Source organism: Salvelinus namaycush, chromosome 7 (genome assembly GCF_016432855.1).
Source record: "Salvelinus namaycush isolate Seneca chromosome 7, SaNama_1.0, whole genome shotgun sequence".
Classification (NCBI taxonomy): Eukaryota; Metazoa; Chordata; class Actinopteri; order Salmoniformes; family Salmonidae; genus Salvelinus; species Salvelinus namaycush.
In genome coordinates, this window is record NC_052313.1 from 47,208,481 (window position 1) to 47,222,726 (window position 14,246).

Sequence of the window (14,246 nt, forward strand, 5' to 3'; positions counted from 1 at the left end):
ACATAATTTAGTAGACGTTCTTATGCAGCGCTACTAACATGAGCAATTATGGTTAAGTGCCTTGCTCAAGGGCACATCGACAGATTTTTCACCTAGTCGACTTGGCGATTCAAACCAGTGACCTTTTGGTAACTGGCCAAATGGTCTTAACCGCTAGGCAACCTGCTGTCCAAGTGAATTACAAATGAATTTCTGGCAGTTTGGTTATCGTTCGGCAAGCATCAGGTTGGGCATCATTCATTCGAATGGCATCAGGCGAAGCAACTCTGGAGGAAGTGACTCATGTGGGTATAGACATGCTGATTGGCTGAACCATCATGACCATGGTCCTTGTCCGTGTACCACTGTAGTAAAGTGATAGAAAGAAGGAATAAGCACAGATCATTTGTTTATTGGAGAAGTGTTTTCATGGAGGAGGTTCATTGAGGTATAAAGCCTATCTAAAATCGAAATATTTACCATAGCCTCAAAGTCCACTTGTTCCTCAACCAGAGCTGCAGAGATCTGAGCAGCTTGCTGAAAATGGACATTGTCTGAAACAAATAGAGAGATATAAATAACAATTTAACAGTATCCGATGTGCAGTGTTTTCCTATTCTCATATGATATGGGAAAGCCTCAGGAAAAGTATGTACACTGATTAGTTAACACTTTTAGCTTCATCAACTAATGGGTTTACAGAGTCAAATGAATAGTCTAGACTCTAAACATTGTACGGTTGTTAATTGCACAGGTGGTGTGTTTTTAAAGAACATTCCAGAAATACTAGAGGAGGCTTCACCATCTGCTGTCCCATGGACCAGAAGGCATTGCACTGATTTGAAGTTCTTAGCTCTGGCTGTCACTGTGGAGTTCTGTAAAACACATTTAGATGTAGTTATGTCCGTGGAGATTAATACCAGTTGGCTAATACAGGCCATAGTATAAAATAGTATGTATAAATGGCCATTTAAAATGTTGGCGTTGGTAAACTTACGTTGTAGAATTCAAGATTTTCTGAAGGTTGATTCATGTAACGTTCTGTGTAGATTGTATCTGAAATATTGAAAGTAGTGGACGTATGGATAATTTCCAATGATTTACACTTATATATTTAACTAACATGTAGATTATTGTAAATATATTAATAACATATCAATAACAGAATGGCATACCATAATAATCCCACTTGGAAACTGGGGCCACTGCCATTCCACATTTGAAAACTCCACTCCCAGCTCCCTGTCCTACCAGACAGGATATATTTAGCATGAAAGTGGAGATGAAGAGGAGTTGGATAAAGATCTGTCAACCAGGCTATTGCATCATAAAGCGCAAACCAAAAAAGCCTTGGAATCTCTAAATATCCATGTAGAAATATATTGTGTTATATAATGTTTATTTATTATGTATTTTTTTACCACTTTTTCTCCTCCATTTTTGTCTTGTCTCCACTGCAACTCCCGTCCACAACAGAACCCGACCAAGCCGTACTGCTTCTTGACACAACGCCCACTTAACCTGGAAGCCAGCCGCACCAATGTGTCGGAGGAAACACTGTACACCTGGTGACCGTGTCAACGTGCACTACGCCCGGCCCGTCACAGGAGTTGCTAGTGCGCGATGGGACAAGGACATCCCTGCCAGCCAAACCCTCCCCTAACCTGAACGACGCTGGGCCAATTGTGCACCGTCCCATGGGTTTCCCGGTCGAGGCCGGCTGCGACAGAGCCTGGACTCGAACCCAGATTCTCAATATATCATGTTATCTTAATGTCACTTTTGCAGTGTGACACAGTATAATACAAAGCAACCTGTTTGAGTCAGTTGGGCATAGCTATCGACTTGGCTACTGTTCAACCACAGTTCAACCTTACTTTGCGGCCATTATCTGATCTTCCACCTCATAGGTTCCCAGACGTCGGTAGATGGAGTGCATTGTCGCCTTGGTAACCACTTCCCCTACCATCGAAGCTGGCAACAATGACCTTCTCCGTGCTCGCCAGGTATGCGGCCCAGCCTAACCTATAGCGGAAATCTGCTTTCTGACTGCAAGGCCCTGCATACCTGGAACACAAAAGAGAAAGACAAACATTATTGTTAGTGCCCAGAGTTTTCCCTGACCACTTGAGTTTACCAGAAAACATTGCAGACTTCTGAATTTAACTAGGGCCCAGAGTTTTCCCTGACCACTTGAGCTCACCAGAAAACACTGCAGACTTCTGAATTTAACTAGGGCCCAGAGTTTTCCCTGACCACTTGAGCTCACCAGAAAACACTGCAGATTTCTGAATTTAACTAGGGCCCAGAGTTTTCCCTGACCACTTGAGCTCACCAGAAAACACTGCAGACTTCTGAATTTAACTAGGGCCAAGAGTATTTCCTGCTCAAGTCATGTGGTCAGGATTAACTCCAGGCCCTCCTTATTGGTACAACGATTCATCATAAGACAAAGCAGATAATGTATTCACAGAGGTTAATTAATTCATACACATCAATAAGTAAGGGGTATTTCTTGGATTTGTTTATACGCAAGTATAAACACCATGGGACCACGCAGCCGTCATACCGCTCAGGAAGGAGACACGTTCTGTCTCCTAGACATGAACGTACTTTGGTGCGAAAAGTGCAAATCAATCCCAGAACAACAGCAAAGGACCTTGTGAAGATGCTGGAGGAAATAGGTACAAATGTATCTATATCCACAGTAAAACGAGTCCTATATCGACATAACCTGTAAGGCCGTTCAGCAAGGAAGAAGCCACTGCTCCAAAACCGCCATATAAAAGCCAGACTACTGTTTGCAACTGCACATGGGGATAAAGATCGTACTTTTTGGAGAAATGTCCTCTTGTCTGATGAAACAGAAATAGAACTGTTTGGCCATAATGACCATAGTTATGTTTGGAGGAAAAAGGGGGAAGCCGAAGAACACCATCCCAACCGTGAAGCACGGGGGTGGCAGCATCATGTTGTGGGGGTGCTTTGCTGCAGGAGGGACTGGTGCACTTCACAAAATAGATGGCATCATGAGGCAGGAAAATTATGTGGATATATTGAAGCAACATCTCAAGACATCAGTCAGGAAGTTAAAGCTTGGTCGCAAATGGGTCTTCCAAATGGACAATGACACCAAGCATACTTCCAAAGTTGTGGCAAAATGGCTTAAGGACAACAAAGTCAAGGTATTGGAGTGGCCATCACAAAGCCCTGACCTCAGTCCTATAGAAAATTTGTGGGCAGAACTGAAAAAGCGTGTGCAAGCAAGGCCTACAAACCTGATTCAGTTACACCAGCTCTGTCAGGAGGAATGGGCCAAAATTCACCCAACTTATTGTGGGAAGCTTGTGGAAGGCTACCCGAAACATTTGACCCTAGTTAAACAATTTAAAGTTAATGCTACCAAATACTAATTGAGTGAATGTAAACTTCTGATCCGCTGGGAATGTGATGAAATAAATAAAAGCTGAAATAAATCATTCTCTACTATTATTCTGACATTTCACATTCTTAAAATAAAGTGGTGATCCTAACTGACCTAAGACATGGCATTTTTACTAGGATTAAATGCCAAGAATTGTGAAAAACTGAGTTTAAATGTATCTGGCTAACTAAGGTGTATGTAAACTTCTGACTTCAACTGTATTAGGACCAACAAGTTATCTGAGGAGAGGAGAGGGGAGAGGTGTGGAGGGGAGGGGAGAGGAGAGGAGGGGAATGGAGTAGAGTGGAGAGGAGGGGAGGGGCGGCGAGAAAGCGGGTGGGGGGGGGGTTGTTATGACGTACCTCCAGCGCATTCTGGATCCAGGTGTTTCCGACTGTGTTGAAGTCGTAGATCTGAAAGCGGAGCTGATTCTGTTTCCTCTTCTGCCACTGGACATCGATGCGTTCATCAGTTACCCAGGTGACTGTGGCCAAATAGTGATCACAGCTTACGCCTAAAATAGATTTTAAAATTCCAATGCAATGCGTTTCTCTCCTACTGAATACATTGTATAATGTATTGTGTACTACAGAGTTTCATTACCTTGCTCCAACTGAAGCTGGCACAACAACTTCTGTGATGTTTGATATGTTTGTAATATCATACACAAACAGCTTCACCACTGGCTTGGGAGTACCAGGCTAGAAGATGTAGAAAAAAATACATTTATGCAAAACAATTACAATTAAATAAAAATAAACTTTGGGTCTTATAGGTTTCTTTCTGACAAGCAACCACATCTTTAAAATGTATTTTTTTACGTCTTGCTTTATAATGACTATACACACAGTATCAATGCATTAATATGTGACGATACAGAGTATATGACTGTATTCAAATACATAGTCGTCAAGAGAGGTTTCAGAATTGGGAAATCATGGACCAATATAATTTTATTGGGACAGCTTAGACCTGAATGCACCCTGAGTTGTGATAAAACAACATGCTTTTAACCCAGAGGCCTTATGGTCCAGAGTCCAGTTCCCTTATCAACTGCCTCAGAACCTCATGCCAGTAATGACCTACTCCAGCACACTTTTTAGATACACATCAAACATCAAACATGTTATCTTACCGTAGGATAGGGGAAAATGACAGTGTCGGGATACTGTTCCTTCCCATACCAGGAATACTCTATGTTTTGGACCAGAGTGTCGTTAAACTCAGCATAGGCCAGATACTTCCCTCCAGGTAACCACATTGCCTCGTAAGAAGAGAACATTTCCTCTTACAAACAATCAAAAAACACCGTTAGGCCTACATCAGGATGGCACATCTATTTTGTGTGTTGTGGCTTAAGCTGTTCACAGACTCCCGTGGTGTCGAAAGAGAAACTTGTTAATGTATGATCACATTTGACACAATTCACATCACAGTGCTGACTAATATGTACTAGTTATAGTAAGAGGTATGTAAGATTCACAGCTGCCTTCTTGTATGTATTGCTTACCCTCATACACCCAATCTGGGATGCCATTTAAGATTTTGTTGTGTTTTCCGTTTGAGGTCACCTGTATGGCCTTAGCAGTAGGGCTGGTCTTCACATAGACATCATTTTCCCACACAAAGGCCTGTATGTGAGAGGAACAGAGATATTGAGATAAGTCTTAATGACTCGAGTTCCTCTTTAACCGTGGTATAACACTGCAATATGCACAATAGTGTGCAATGTCTTTTGGTTGTCCTAGTAACCTGCAATATTATGTTTAGAGTAACAGCAACCTATTATTACATGTTGTGAATAAGTTATTTATTTGGAGCGTGATGAAAATGTGATCTTTGAGCGTTCCAGCTTTGAACTGAAGACAAACAAAAGTGCATGTTGTGTTGTTGGGTCAGTCCTATTGATGATGAGTGTTTGGAAGACATGTAATCGGTCAGCCACCAGAAAAGCATAGTACAGTATATAAATGAATCCAATGGTTTCTCTCAAGTGTCCTTTTAACCTACCATTTTGTTCCCTGTTGGCGCCCATGCAAACAAATGGACTTGGTGAGGAATGTCTGGTGTACTGAGAAATGTCCTAAAATGAGAATAAATAAAAAATGAACATTATTAATGTCTTTGAGTTTGACAAAACACCATATACCATGATTAGTGTAGTGTTAGCTAGCTACATAGTTGTCTTTGCTGTCTTTGTATCTAAGATAATTGTGTAGTTTAGAGTAATTATCGCGGTTAGCTAGCCAGCTATTTTCGTCCGCCGCGCCGCGCCACCGTTCTCCTACTAAGTCAACAACTGCTAGCTAGCTAGTCAACTTCTACCGACTAGCAGCACTGTAGAAACTAATAATACATTACAACGGAACGATTTGATTAGTGTAGTGTTAGCTAGCTACATAGTTGTCTTTGCTGTCTTTGTATCTAAGATAATTGCGTAGTTTAGAGTAATTATCGAGGTTAGCTAGCCAGCTATTTTCGTCGCCGCGCCACCGCTCTCCTAGTTTAGAGTAATTATCGAGGTTATCGAGGTTACCTAGCCAGTTATCGAGGTTACCTAGCCAGCTACACTTTCAAACAAAGTCAACAACGCAGCCACTGCTAGCTAGCCTACTTCACCAGCCAGCAGTACTGTATCATTTTAATCATTTTAGTCAATAAGATTTTTGCAACGTAAGATTAACTTTCTGAACATTCGAGACGTGTAGTCCACTTGTCATTCCAATCTCCTTTGCATTAGCGTAGCCTCTTCTGTAGCCTGTCAACTATGTGTCTGTCTATCCCTGTTCTCTCCTCTCTGCACAGACCATACAAACGCTTCACACCGAGTGGCCGCTGCCACTCTAACCTGGTGGTCCCAGCGCGCACGACCCACGTGGAGTTCCAGGTCTCCGGCAGCCTCTGGAACTGCCGATCTGCGGCCAACAAGGCAGAGTTCATCTCAGCCTATGCTTCCCTCCAGTCCCTCGACTTCTTGGCACTGACGGAAACATGGATTACCACAGATAACACTGCTACTCCTACTGCTCTCTCCTCGTCTGCCCACGTGTTCTCGCACACCCCGAGAGCTTCTGGTCAGCGGGGTGGTGGCACTGGGATCCTCATCTCTCCCAAGTGGACATTCTCTCTTTCTCCCCTGACCCATCTGTCTATCGCCTCCTTTGAATTCCATGCTGTCACAGTTACCAGCCCTTTCAAGCTTAACATCCTTATCATTTATCGCCCTCCAGGTTCCCTTGGAGAGTTCATCAATGAGCTTGACGCCTTGATAAGTTCCTTTCCTGAGGATGGCTCACCTCTCACAGTTCTGGGTGACTTTAACCTCCCCACGTCTACCTTTGACTCATTCCTCTCTGCCTCCTTCTTTCCACTCCTCTCCTCTTTTGACCTCACCCTCTCACCTTCCCCCCCTACTCACAAGGCAGGCAATATGCTTGACCTCATCTTTACTAGATGCTGTTCTTCCACTAATCTCATTGCAACTCCCCTCCAAGTCTCCGACCACTACCTTGTATCCTTTTCCCTCTCGCTCTCATCCAACACTTCCCACTCTGCCCCTACTCGGATGGTATCGCGCCGTCCCAACCTTCGCTCTCTCTCCCCCGCTACTCTCTCCTCTTCCATCCTATCATCTCTTCCCTCTGCTCAAACCTTCTCCAACCTATCTCCTGATTCTGCCTCCTCAACCCTCCTCTCCTCCCTTTCTGCATCCTTTGACTCTCTATGTCCCCTATCCTTCAGGCCGGCTCGGTCCTCCCCTCCTGCTCCGTGGCTCGACGACTCATTGCGAGCTCACAGAACAGGGCTCCGGGCAGCCGAGCGGAAATGGAGGAAAACTCGCCTCCCTGCGGACCTGGCATCCTTTCACTCCCTCCTCTCTACATTTTCCTCTTCTGTCTCTGCTGCTAAAGCCACTTTCTACCACTCTAAATTCCAAGCATCTGCCTCTAACCCTAGGAAGCTCTTTGCCACCTTCTCCTCCCTCCTGAATCCTCCTCCCCCTCCCCCCCCCCCTCCTCCCTCTCTGCGGATGACTTCGTCAACCATTTTGAAAAGAAGGTCGACGACATCCGATCCTCGTTTGCTAAGTCAAACGACACCGCTGGTTCTGCTCACACTGCCCTACCCTGTGCTTTGACCTCTTTCTCCCCTCTCTCTCCAGATGAAATCTCGCGTCTTGTGACGGCCGGCCGCCCAACAACCTGCCCCGCTTGACCCTATCCCCTCCTCTCTTCTCCAGACCATTTCCGGAGACCTTCTCCCTTACCTCACCTCGCTCATCAACTCATCCTTGACCGCTGGCTACGTCCCTTCCGTCTTCAAGAGAGCGAGAGTTGCACCCCTTCTGAAAAAACCTACACTCGATCCCTCCGATGTCAACAACTACAGACCAGTATCCCTTCTTTCTTTTCTCTCCAAAACTCTTGAACGTGCCGTCCTTGGCCAGCTCTCCTGCTATCTCTCTCAGAATGACCTTCTTGATCCAAATCAGTCAGGTTTCAAGACTAGTCATTCAACTGAGACTGCTCTTCTCTGTGTCACGGAGGCGCTCCGCACTGCTAAAGCTAACTCTCTCTCCTCTGCTCTCATCCTTCTAGACCTATCGGCTGCCTTTGATACTGTGAACCATCAGATCCTCCTCTCCACCCTCTCCGAGTTGGGCATCTCCGGCGCGGCCCACGCTTGGATTGCGTCCTACCTGACAGGTCGCTCCTACCAGGTGGCGTGGCGAGAATCTGTCTCCGCACCACGTGCTCTCACCACTGGTGTCCCCCAGGGCTCTGTTCTAGGCCCTCTCCTATTCTCGCTATACACCAAGTCACTTGGCTCTGTCATATCCTCACATGGTCTCTCCTATCATTGCTATGCAGACGACACACAATTAATCTTCTCCTTTCCCCCTTCTGATAACCAGGTGGCGAATCACATCTCTGCATGTCTGGCAGACATATCAGTGTGGATGACGGATCACCACCTCAAGCTGAACCTCGGCAAGACGGAGCTGCTCTTCCTCCCGACTGCCCGTTCCATGATCTCGCCATCACGGTCGACAACTCCATTGTGTCCTCCTCCCAGAGTGCTAAGAACCTTGACGTGATCCTGGACAACACCCTGTCGTTCTCAACTAACATCAAGGCGGTGACCCGTTCCTGTAGGTTCATGCTCTACAACATTCGCAGAGTACGACCCTGCCTCACACAGGAAGCGGCGCAGGTCCTAATCCAGGCACTTGTCATCTCCCGTCTGGATTACTGCAACTCGCTGTTGGCTGGGCTCCCTGCCTGTGCCATTAAACCCCTACAACTCATCCAGAACGCCGCAGCCCGTCTGGTGTTCAACCTTCCCAAGTTCTCTCACGTCACCCCGCTCCTCCGCTCTCTCCACTGGCTTCCAGTTGAAGCTCGCATCCGCTACCATGGTGCTTGCCTACGGAGCTGTGAGGGGAACGGCACCTCCGTACCTTCAGGCTCTGATCAGGCCCTACACCCAAACAAGGGCACTGCGTTCATCCACCTCTGGCCTGCTCGCCTCCCTACCTCTGAGGAAGTACAGTTCCCGCTCAGCCCAGTCAAAACTGTTCGCTGCTCTGGCACCCCAATGGTGGAACAAACTCCCTCACGACGCCAGGTCAGCGGAGTCAATCACCACCTTCCGGAGACACCTGAAACCCCACCTCTTTAAGGAATACCTAGGATAGGATAAAGTAATCCTTCTAACCCCCCCCCCCCCCTTAAAAGAGTTAGATGCACTATTGTAAAGTGGTTGTTCCACTGGATATCATAAGGTGAATGCACCAATTTGTAAGTCGCTCTGGATAAGAGCGTCTGCTAAATGACTTAAATGTAAATGTAAATATACAGTTAATTCGGAAAGTATTCAGACCCCTTGACTTTTTCCACATTTTGTTACATTACAGGCTTATTCTAAAATGTATTAAATAGTTTGCACCTGAGCTCAATTTCGAGTCTCAGCAAAGGCTCTGAATACTTATGTAAATAGGGTATTTCTGTTTTTTATTTGTAATAAATTTGCAAAGATTTCTAAACCGGTTTTCATTTTGTCATTATGGGGTATTGTGTGTAGTTTGATGAGGATTTTTTTTTATTTAATCAGTTTTGAAATAAGGCTGTATTGTAACATAATGTGGAAAAAGGGAAGGGGTCTGAATATTTTCCGAATGCACTGTAAATGCGTCCCTATAAATAATTTGCAGTAAACATTACCATTTATGGCCCTCTTCAGTTTCTCTATTTGTTGAGTATTGTTGACCATTTCCCGTCACTAGTCCCATTAATAAAATAAAATGTCCTATATTCTCTACACTGCATATGTAATTCTCAAAGTCAAAGGGATATTGAAGATGTGTGTATAGTACACATTTGCAGATAAGAAAAATTGAAAGAGACTTACGAGCCTGCAAAATCATAGAGAGAATATGAAGCTGTGAAGGAGTGTCTCCATATCTGTTGAAACAAATGAAGCAAATTATAATTAGGTATTTGATTAGTAGCACAGATCAGTTACTTATATTAATTAATGAATACATTAATTCAATTAAATGTATTTATTTGTTTTAGTTTATTTATCCCTGCAGGGCAATTACTTTGGGCACATAAGTCTGATTCTGCAACTACAACAACAACCCCCACACCACAATGACATACCACACATAGCTACTTCACAGCAGGATAGTACAACAGCAACAAATCATTAAATATTACAAGACATTACCTTAGTCCAATTGCTCTTGAAAGCAACATATTTTTGATCAGCAGACACTACATAGTCATAGGCAGCCACTTGATCCTGGTTTTCCACAAAAAAAAGGAGCTGTGTTATACATGACACAAACACTCCTTCATTCACCATACTTGCTTCCAAATATGCGCAGACAGACAGACAGACAGACAGACAGACAGACAGACAGACAGACAGACAGACAGACAGACAGACAGACAGACAGACAGACAGACAGACAGACAGACAGACAGACAGACAGACAGACACACACACACACACACACACACACACACACACACACACCCATGAGGGGTATCTTACAAATGTGATGCTGCTCAGGAATTCTGAGTTGTTTCCTGTGATCAGGTTGTGAAGGAAGATGGAGCCGTCTTTTTCATGCAGATACTCAGGGTCTATGGGGGAGGGGAAAGAAGAGAGGAGTTTAATAATAACGAACTAACTGACGTTTAAGTTGAAATATCAGCACTGTTGCTACTCAGGTCTCTACCGAGCACTGATGATTTAACAAAAAGACAAAGTGTGCCATTTAAATAGAGACAGTATATAGGCCTACTATCGTTTTTTTTTATTGTTTCTTATCATTTTCTAACGGGAACATTGTGTTGTTGGCTTACATCTAAACGTGCATCCTTCCAGGGTTAGAGTGTTGCGTAATACATTCCAGGCACACCATTACTGACTGGATTAAACATAACAGCCATCCACTCATTTACATACAGTTAATTGATTAGGCTTCTAGGGTGTTTTACCTGAGATCCAGCGCATGTTGTAGGATCTGGCCCTGATGGAGCTATTGAAGACGTCACTGAGCGTGAACGTCCTCTGAGCCGTCACCTTTTCCTCTGAAACATGGGGCTCAAAGTTAGCGTTCGCTGATTTCTTGTACTGTCTATACTAGGAGGAATGTACCAGTGAAAACGACAACAAGTCATAGGCTACTGTAATGACTCATAAGACTACAATGCATTTACACCTGATTAAACAGGTCTTGATAAAAATAGATACGGCTCACGGGAGGACTATAAGATTGTAACAGATAACAATGTAAGATCAATATACATTTGACTGGGTTTGTAGAGCTGCGATAACTGAGGTAAATGTGCTAGTAGGCTACACAAATGTGGTACCTGCACAGAAGATGTGATATTGTAACAAGGTGCTGCATTTCTGAAGTATTAAAGCACTAGGCCTACATATTTGTATGTCACATGGATTATGTAAAAGTGTTTATTTTATGCAGTGTTCTTTTACAATAATACAATAGTATTATCCAGTGTATGCAGTGTTCTATTGTAGTAATAAAATACTTATTCTGAACAGAGTTTTTTTTACAGTTATGGTAGGCTACAATTTAATGGGTCATTGAAAGCAACTGAAAGTGGTACCACTCACCGTTCAGATATATTGCTGTGGGCACTGCTATCAAGATGATGACGACAGCAAGCCCCAAAAGTCCCAACACCACCTTACCTATGGAATTATGTCAAAGGTGAATAGAATGACGGGAAAAAAAGTTATGAAATAAATAGTTGTTTGAGGTATCTAGATTTGCGACACTTATTCATCAAAGAAATGCTATGTTGTATTATAAACAAATTCTTATCATTGAGTTTTGAAGTTTACCATCCTGCCGACTTGAAGGTGGTGAATCCGTTTATATACACAATCACATTGAGCGTAAACACGTTACCCACTGTCACGACTCCTACCGAAGGTGGCTCCTCTTCCTGTTCGGGTGGCGCTCGGCGGTCGTCGTCACCGGCCTACTAGCTGCCACCGATCCCTTTTCCCTTTTCTGTTGGTTTTGTCTGATTTGTTTCACCTGTTTCTTGTTTAGATTTAAGGCCGTGCGTAATTGGCCGACTCCAACCACGGTGAAGGAAGTGCAGCGGTTTTTAGGGTTTGCCAATTACTACCGGAGGTTTATCCGGGGTTTTGGTCAGGTAGCGGCCCCCATTACCTCATTGCTGAAGGGGGGGCTGGTGCGTTTGCGGTGGTCGGCAGAGGCTGACAGAGCCTTCAATCGTTTGAAGGCGCTGTTCACAGATGCGCCCGTGTTGGCTCACTCGGACCACTCTTTAGCGTTCATGGTGGAGGTGGACGCGTCCGAGGCTGGGTTGGGTACCGTGCTATTACAGCGTTCGGGTGCCACCGAAACTCCGCCCCTGCGCTTTCTTTTCGAAGAAGCTCGGTCCGGCTGAGCGTAACTATGATGTGGGGGACCGGGAGTTGTTGGCTGTGGTAAAGGCCCTGAAGATGTGGAGACACTGGCTTGAGGGGTGTAAGCACCCTTTTCTCATCTGGACTGACCACCGGAATCTGGAGTATATCCGGGCAGCTAGGAGACTGAATCCGCGTCAGGCAAGGTGGGCCATGTTCTTCACCCGATATAGGTTCACCATCTCGTATAGACCAGGCTCCCTGAACACTAAGGCCGACGCGCTGTCCCGTCTCTATGACACGGAGGATCGGCCCATCGATCCTACTCCCATCCTTCCAGCCTCTAGGCTGGTGGCACCGGTGGTATGGGAGGTGGACACGGACATTGAGCGGGCGTTACAGGTGGAACCTGCGCCTCCACAATGTCCTACTGGTCGTACGTACGTGCCGCTTGGTGTTCGTGATCAATTGATTCGGTGGGTGCACACACTACCCTCTTCGGGTCATCCTGGTGTGGCGAGGACAGTGCAGGGTCTTAGGGGGAAGTACTGGTGGCCCACCTTGGCTAGGGACGTGAGGTTCTATGTCTCTTCCTATTCGGTGTGCGCCCAGAGTAAGGCTCCTAGGCACCTTCCTAGAGGGAAGTTACAGCCCCTCCCCGTTCCACAACGGCCGTGGTCTCACCTGTCGGTGTACTTCCTTACCGATCTTCCCCCATCCCAGGGGAACACCACAGTTCTGGTTCTGGATCGGTTTTCTAAGTCCTGCCATCTCCTCCCGTTGCCCGGTCTCCCTACGGCCCTACAGACTGCGGAGGCTCTATTTACCCACGTTTTCCGGCACTACGGGGTGCCGGAGGACATCATCTCTGATCGGGGTCCCCAATTCACGTCCCGCGTGTGGAGGGCGTTTATGGAGCATCTGGGGGTCTCGGTCAGCTTGACCTCTGGTTATCACCCCGAGAGTAATGGGCAGGTGGAGAGAGTGAACCAGGAGGTGGGTAGGTTTCTGCGGTCGTATTGCCAGGACCGGCCAGGGGAGTGGTCAAGGTACGTACCATGGGCGGAGTTGGCCCAGAACTCACTCCACCACTCCTCCACTAACATGTCTCCATTTCAATGCGTGTTGGGCTACCAGCCGGTCCTGGCGCCGTGGCATCAGAGTCAGACCGAAGCTCCTGCGGTGGAGGAATGGGTACAGCGCTCCAAGGAGACCTGGAGGGCCGTCCAGGAATCCCTCAAGCAAGCAGGTGGACGGCAGAAGAGGAGCGCTGACCGCCACCGCAGTGAGGCCCCCGTGTTCGTACCGGGGGACAGGGTCTGGCTCTCGACCCGAAACCATCCCCCACTTGCCCTGCCGGAAGCTGGGGGCGCAGTGTGTGGGGCCATTCAATGTCCTGAGGAGGATAAACGAGGTGTGTTATAGATTACAACTCCCTTCCTATTATCGTATTAACACCTCGTTTCATGTGTCTCTCCTCAGGCCGGTGGTAGCTGGTCCCCTGCAAGAAGGTGAGGTGCCGGAGGTCCCTCCGCCCCCTCTGGACATCGAGGGGTCCCCGGCGTACACAGTACGTGCTATTCTGGACTCGAGACGCCGGGTGAGGGGCCTGCAGTACCTCGTGGACTGGGAGGGGTACGGTCCGGAGGAGAGGTGCTGGGTACCGGTGGGGGACATCTTGGATCCGTCACTGTCACGACTCCTACCGAAGGTGGCTCCTCTTCCTGTTCGGGTGGCGCTCGGCGGTCGTCGTCACCGGCCTACTAGCTGCCACCGATCCCTTTTCCCTTTTCTGTTGGTTTTGTCTGATTTGTTTCACCTGTTTCTTGTTTAGATTTTGAGTTGGGCTATTTAAGCCGGTAGGCCCGCCTGCTCTTTGTGGGGGCTTGATTATTTTTCCCACTGTGTTGACGTGTGGTAG

The 14,246-nt window shown here is 46.3% G+C and overlaps 1 protein-coding gene across 1 annotated transcript; it reads right to left on the reverse strand.

Moving 5' to 3' along the window:
* Positions 1-251: 251 nt before the first annotated feature.
* Positions 252-13,096, reverse strand: LOC120050752 (dipeptidyl peptidase 4-like). The gene is made up of 17 exons (XM_038997311.1): positions 13,010-13,096; positions 12,291-12,415; positions 12,126-12,201; positions 10,915-11,059; positions 10,466-10,557; positions 10,136-10,210; positions 9,815-9,867; positions 5,414-5,486; positions 4,914-5,034; positions 4,539-4,690; positions 4,007-4,104; positions 1,946-2,046; positions 1,155-1,226; positions 977-1,035; positions 782-854; positions 460-533; positions 252-344 (listed from the first exon to the last, which is right to left on the reverse strand). Exons 1-17 carry the CDS (start codon positions 13,094-13,096, stop codon positions 252-254), a joined length of 1,569 nt encoding a protein of 522 aa, XP_038853239.1.
* Positions 13,097-14,246: the final 1,150 nt, after the last annotated feature.

Coding starts and splice junctions, on each gene's coding strand:
- LOC120050752 (XM_038997311.1), bottom strand. CDS start 13,096: ATGGCAGGACTTAGAAAACCGATCCAGAACCAGAACTGTGGTGTTCCC. Junction 11,060..12,125: donor GCCCCCCCTTCAGCAATGAG/GTAATGGGGGCC, acceptor CATTCCTCCTAG/TATAGACAGTACAAGAAATC. Junction 10,558..10,914: donor CAACATGCGCTGGATCTCAG/GTAAAACACCCT, acceptor CCTCCCCCATAG/ACCCTGAGTATCTGCATGAA.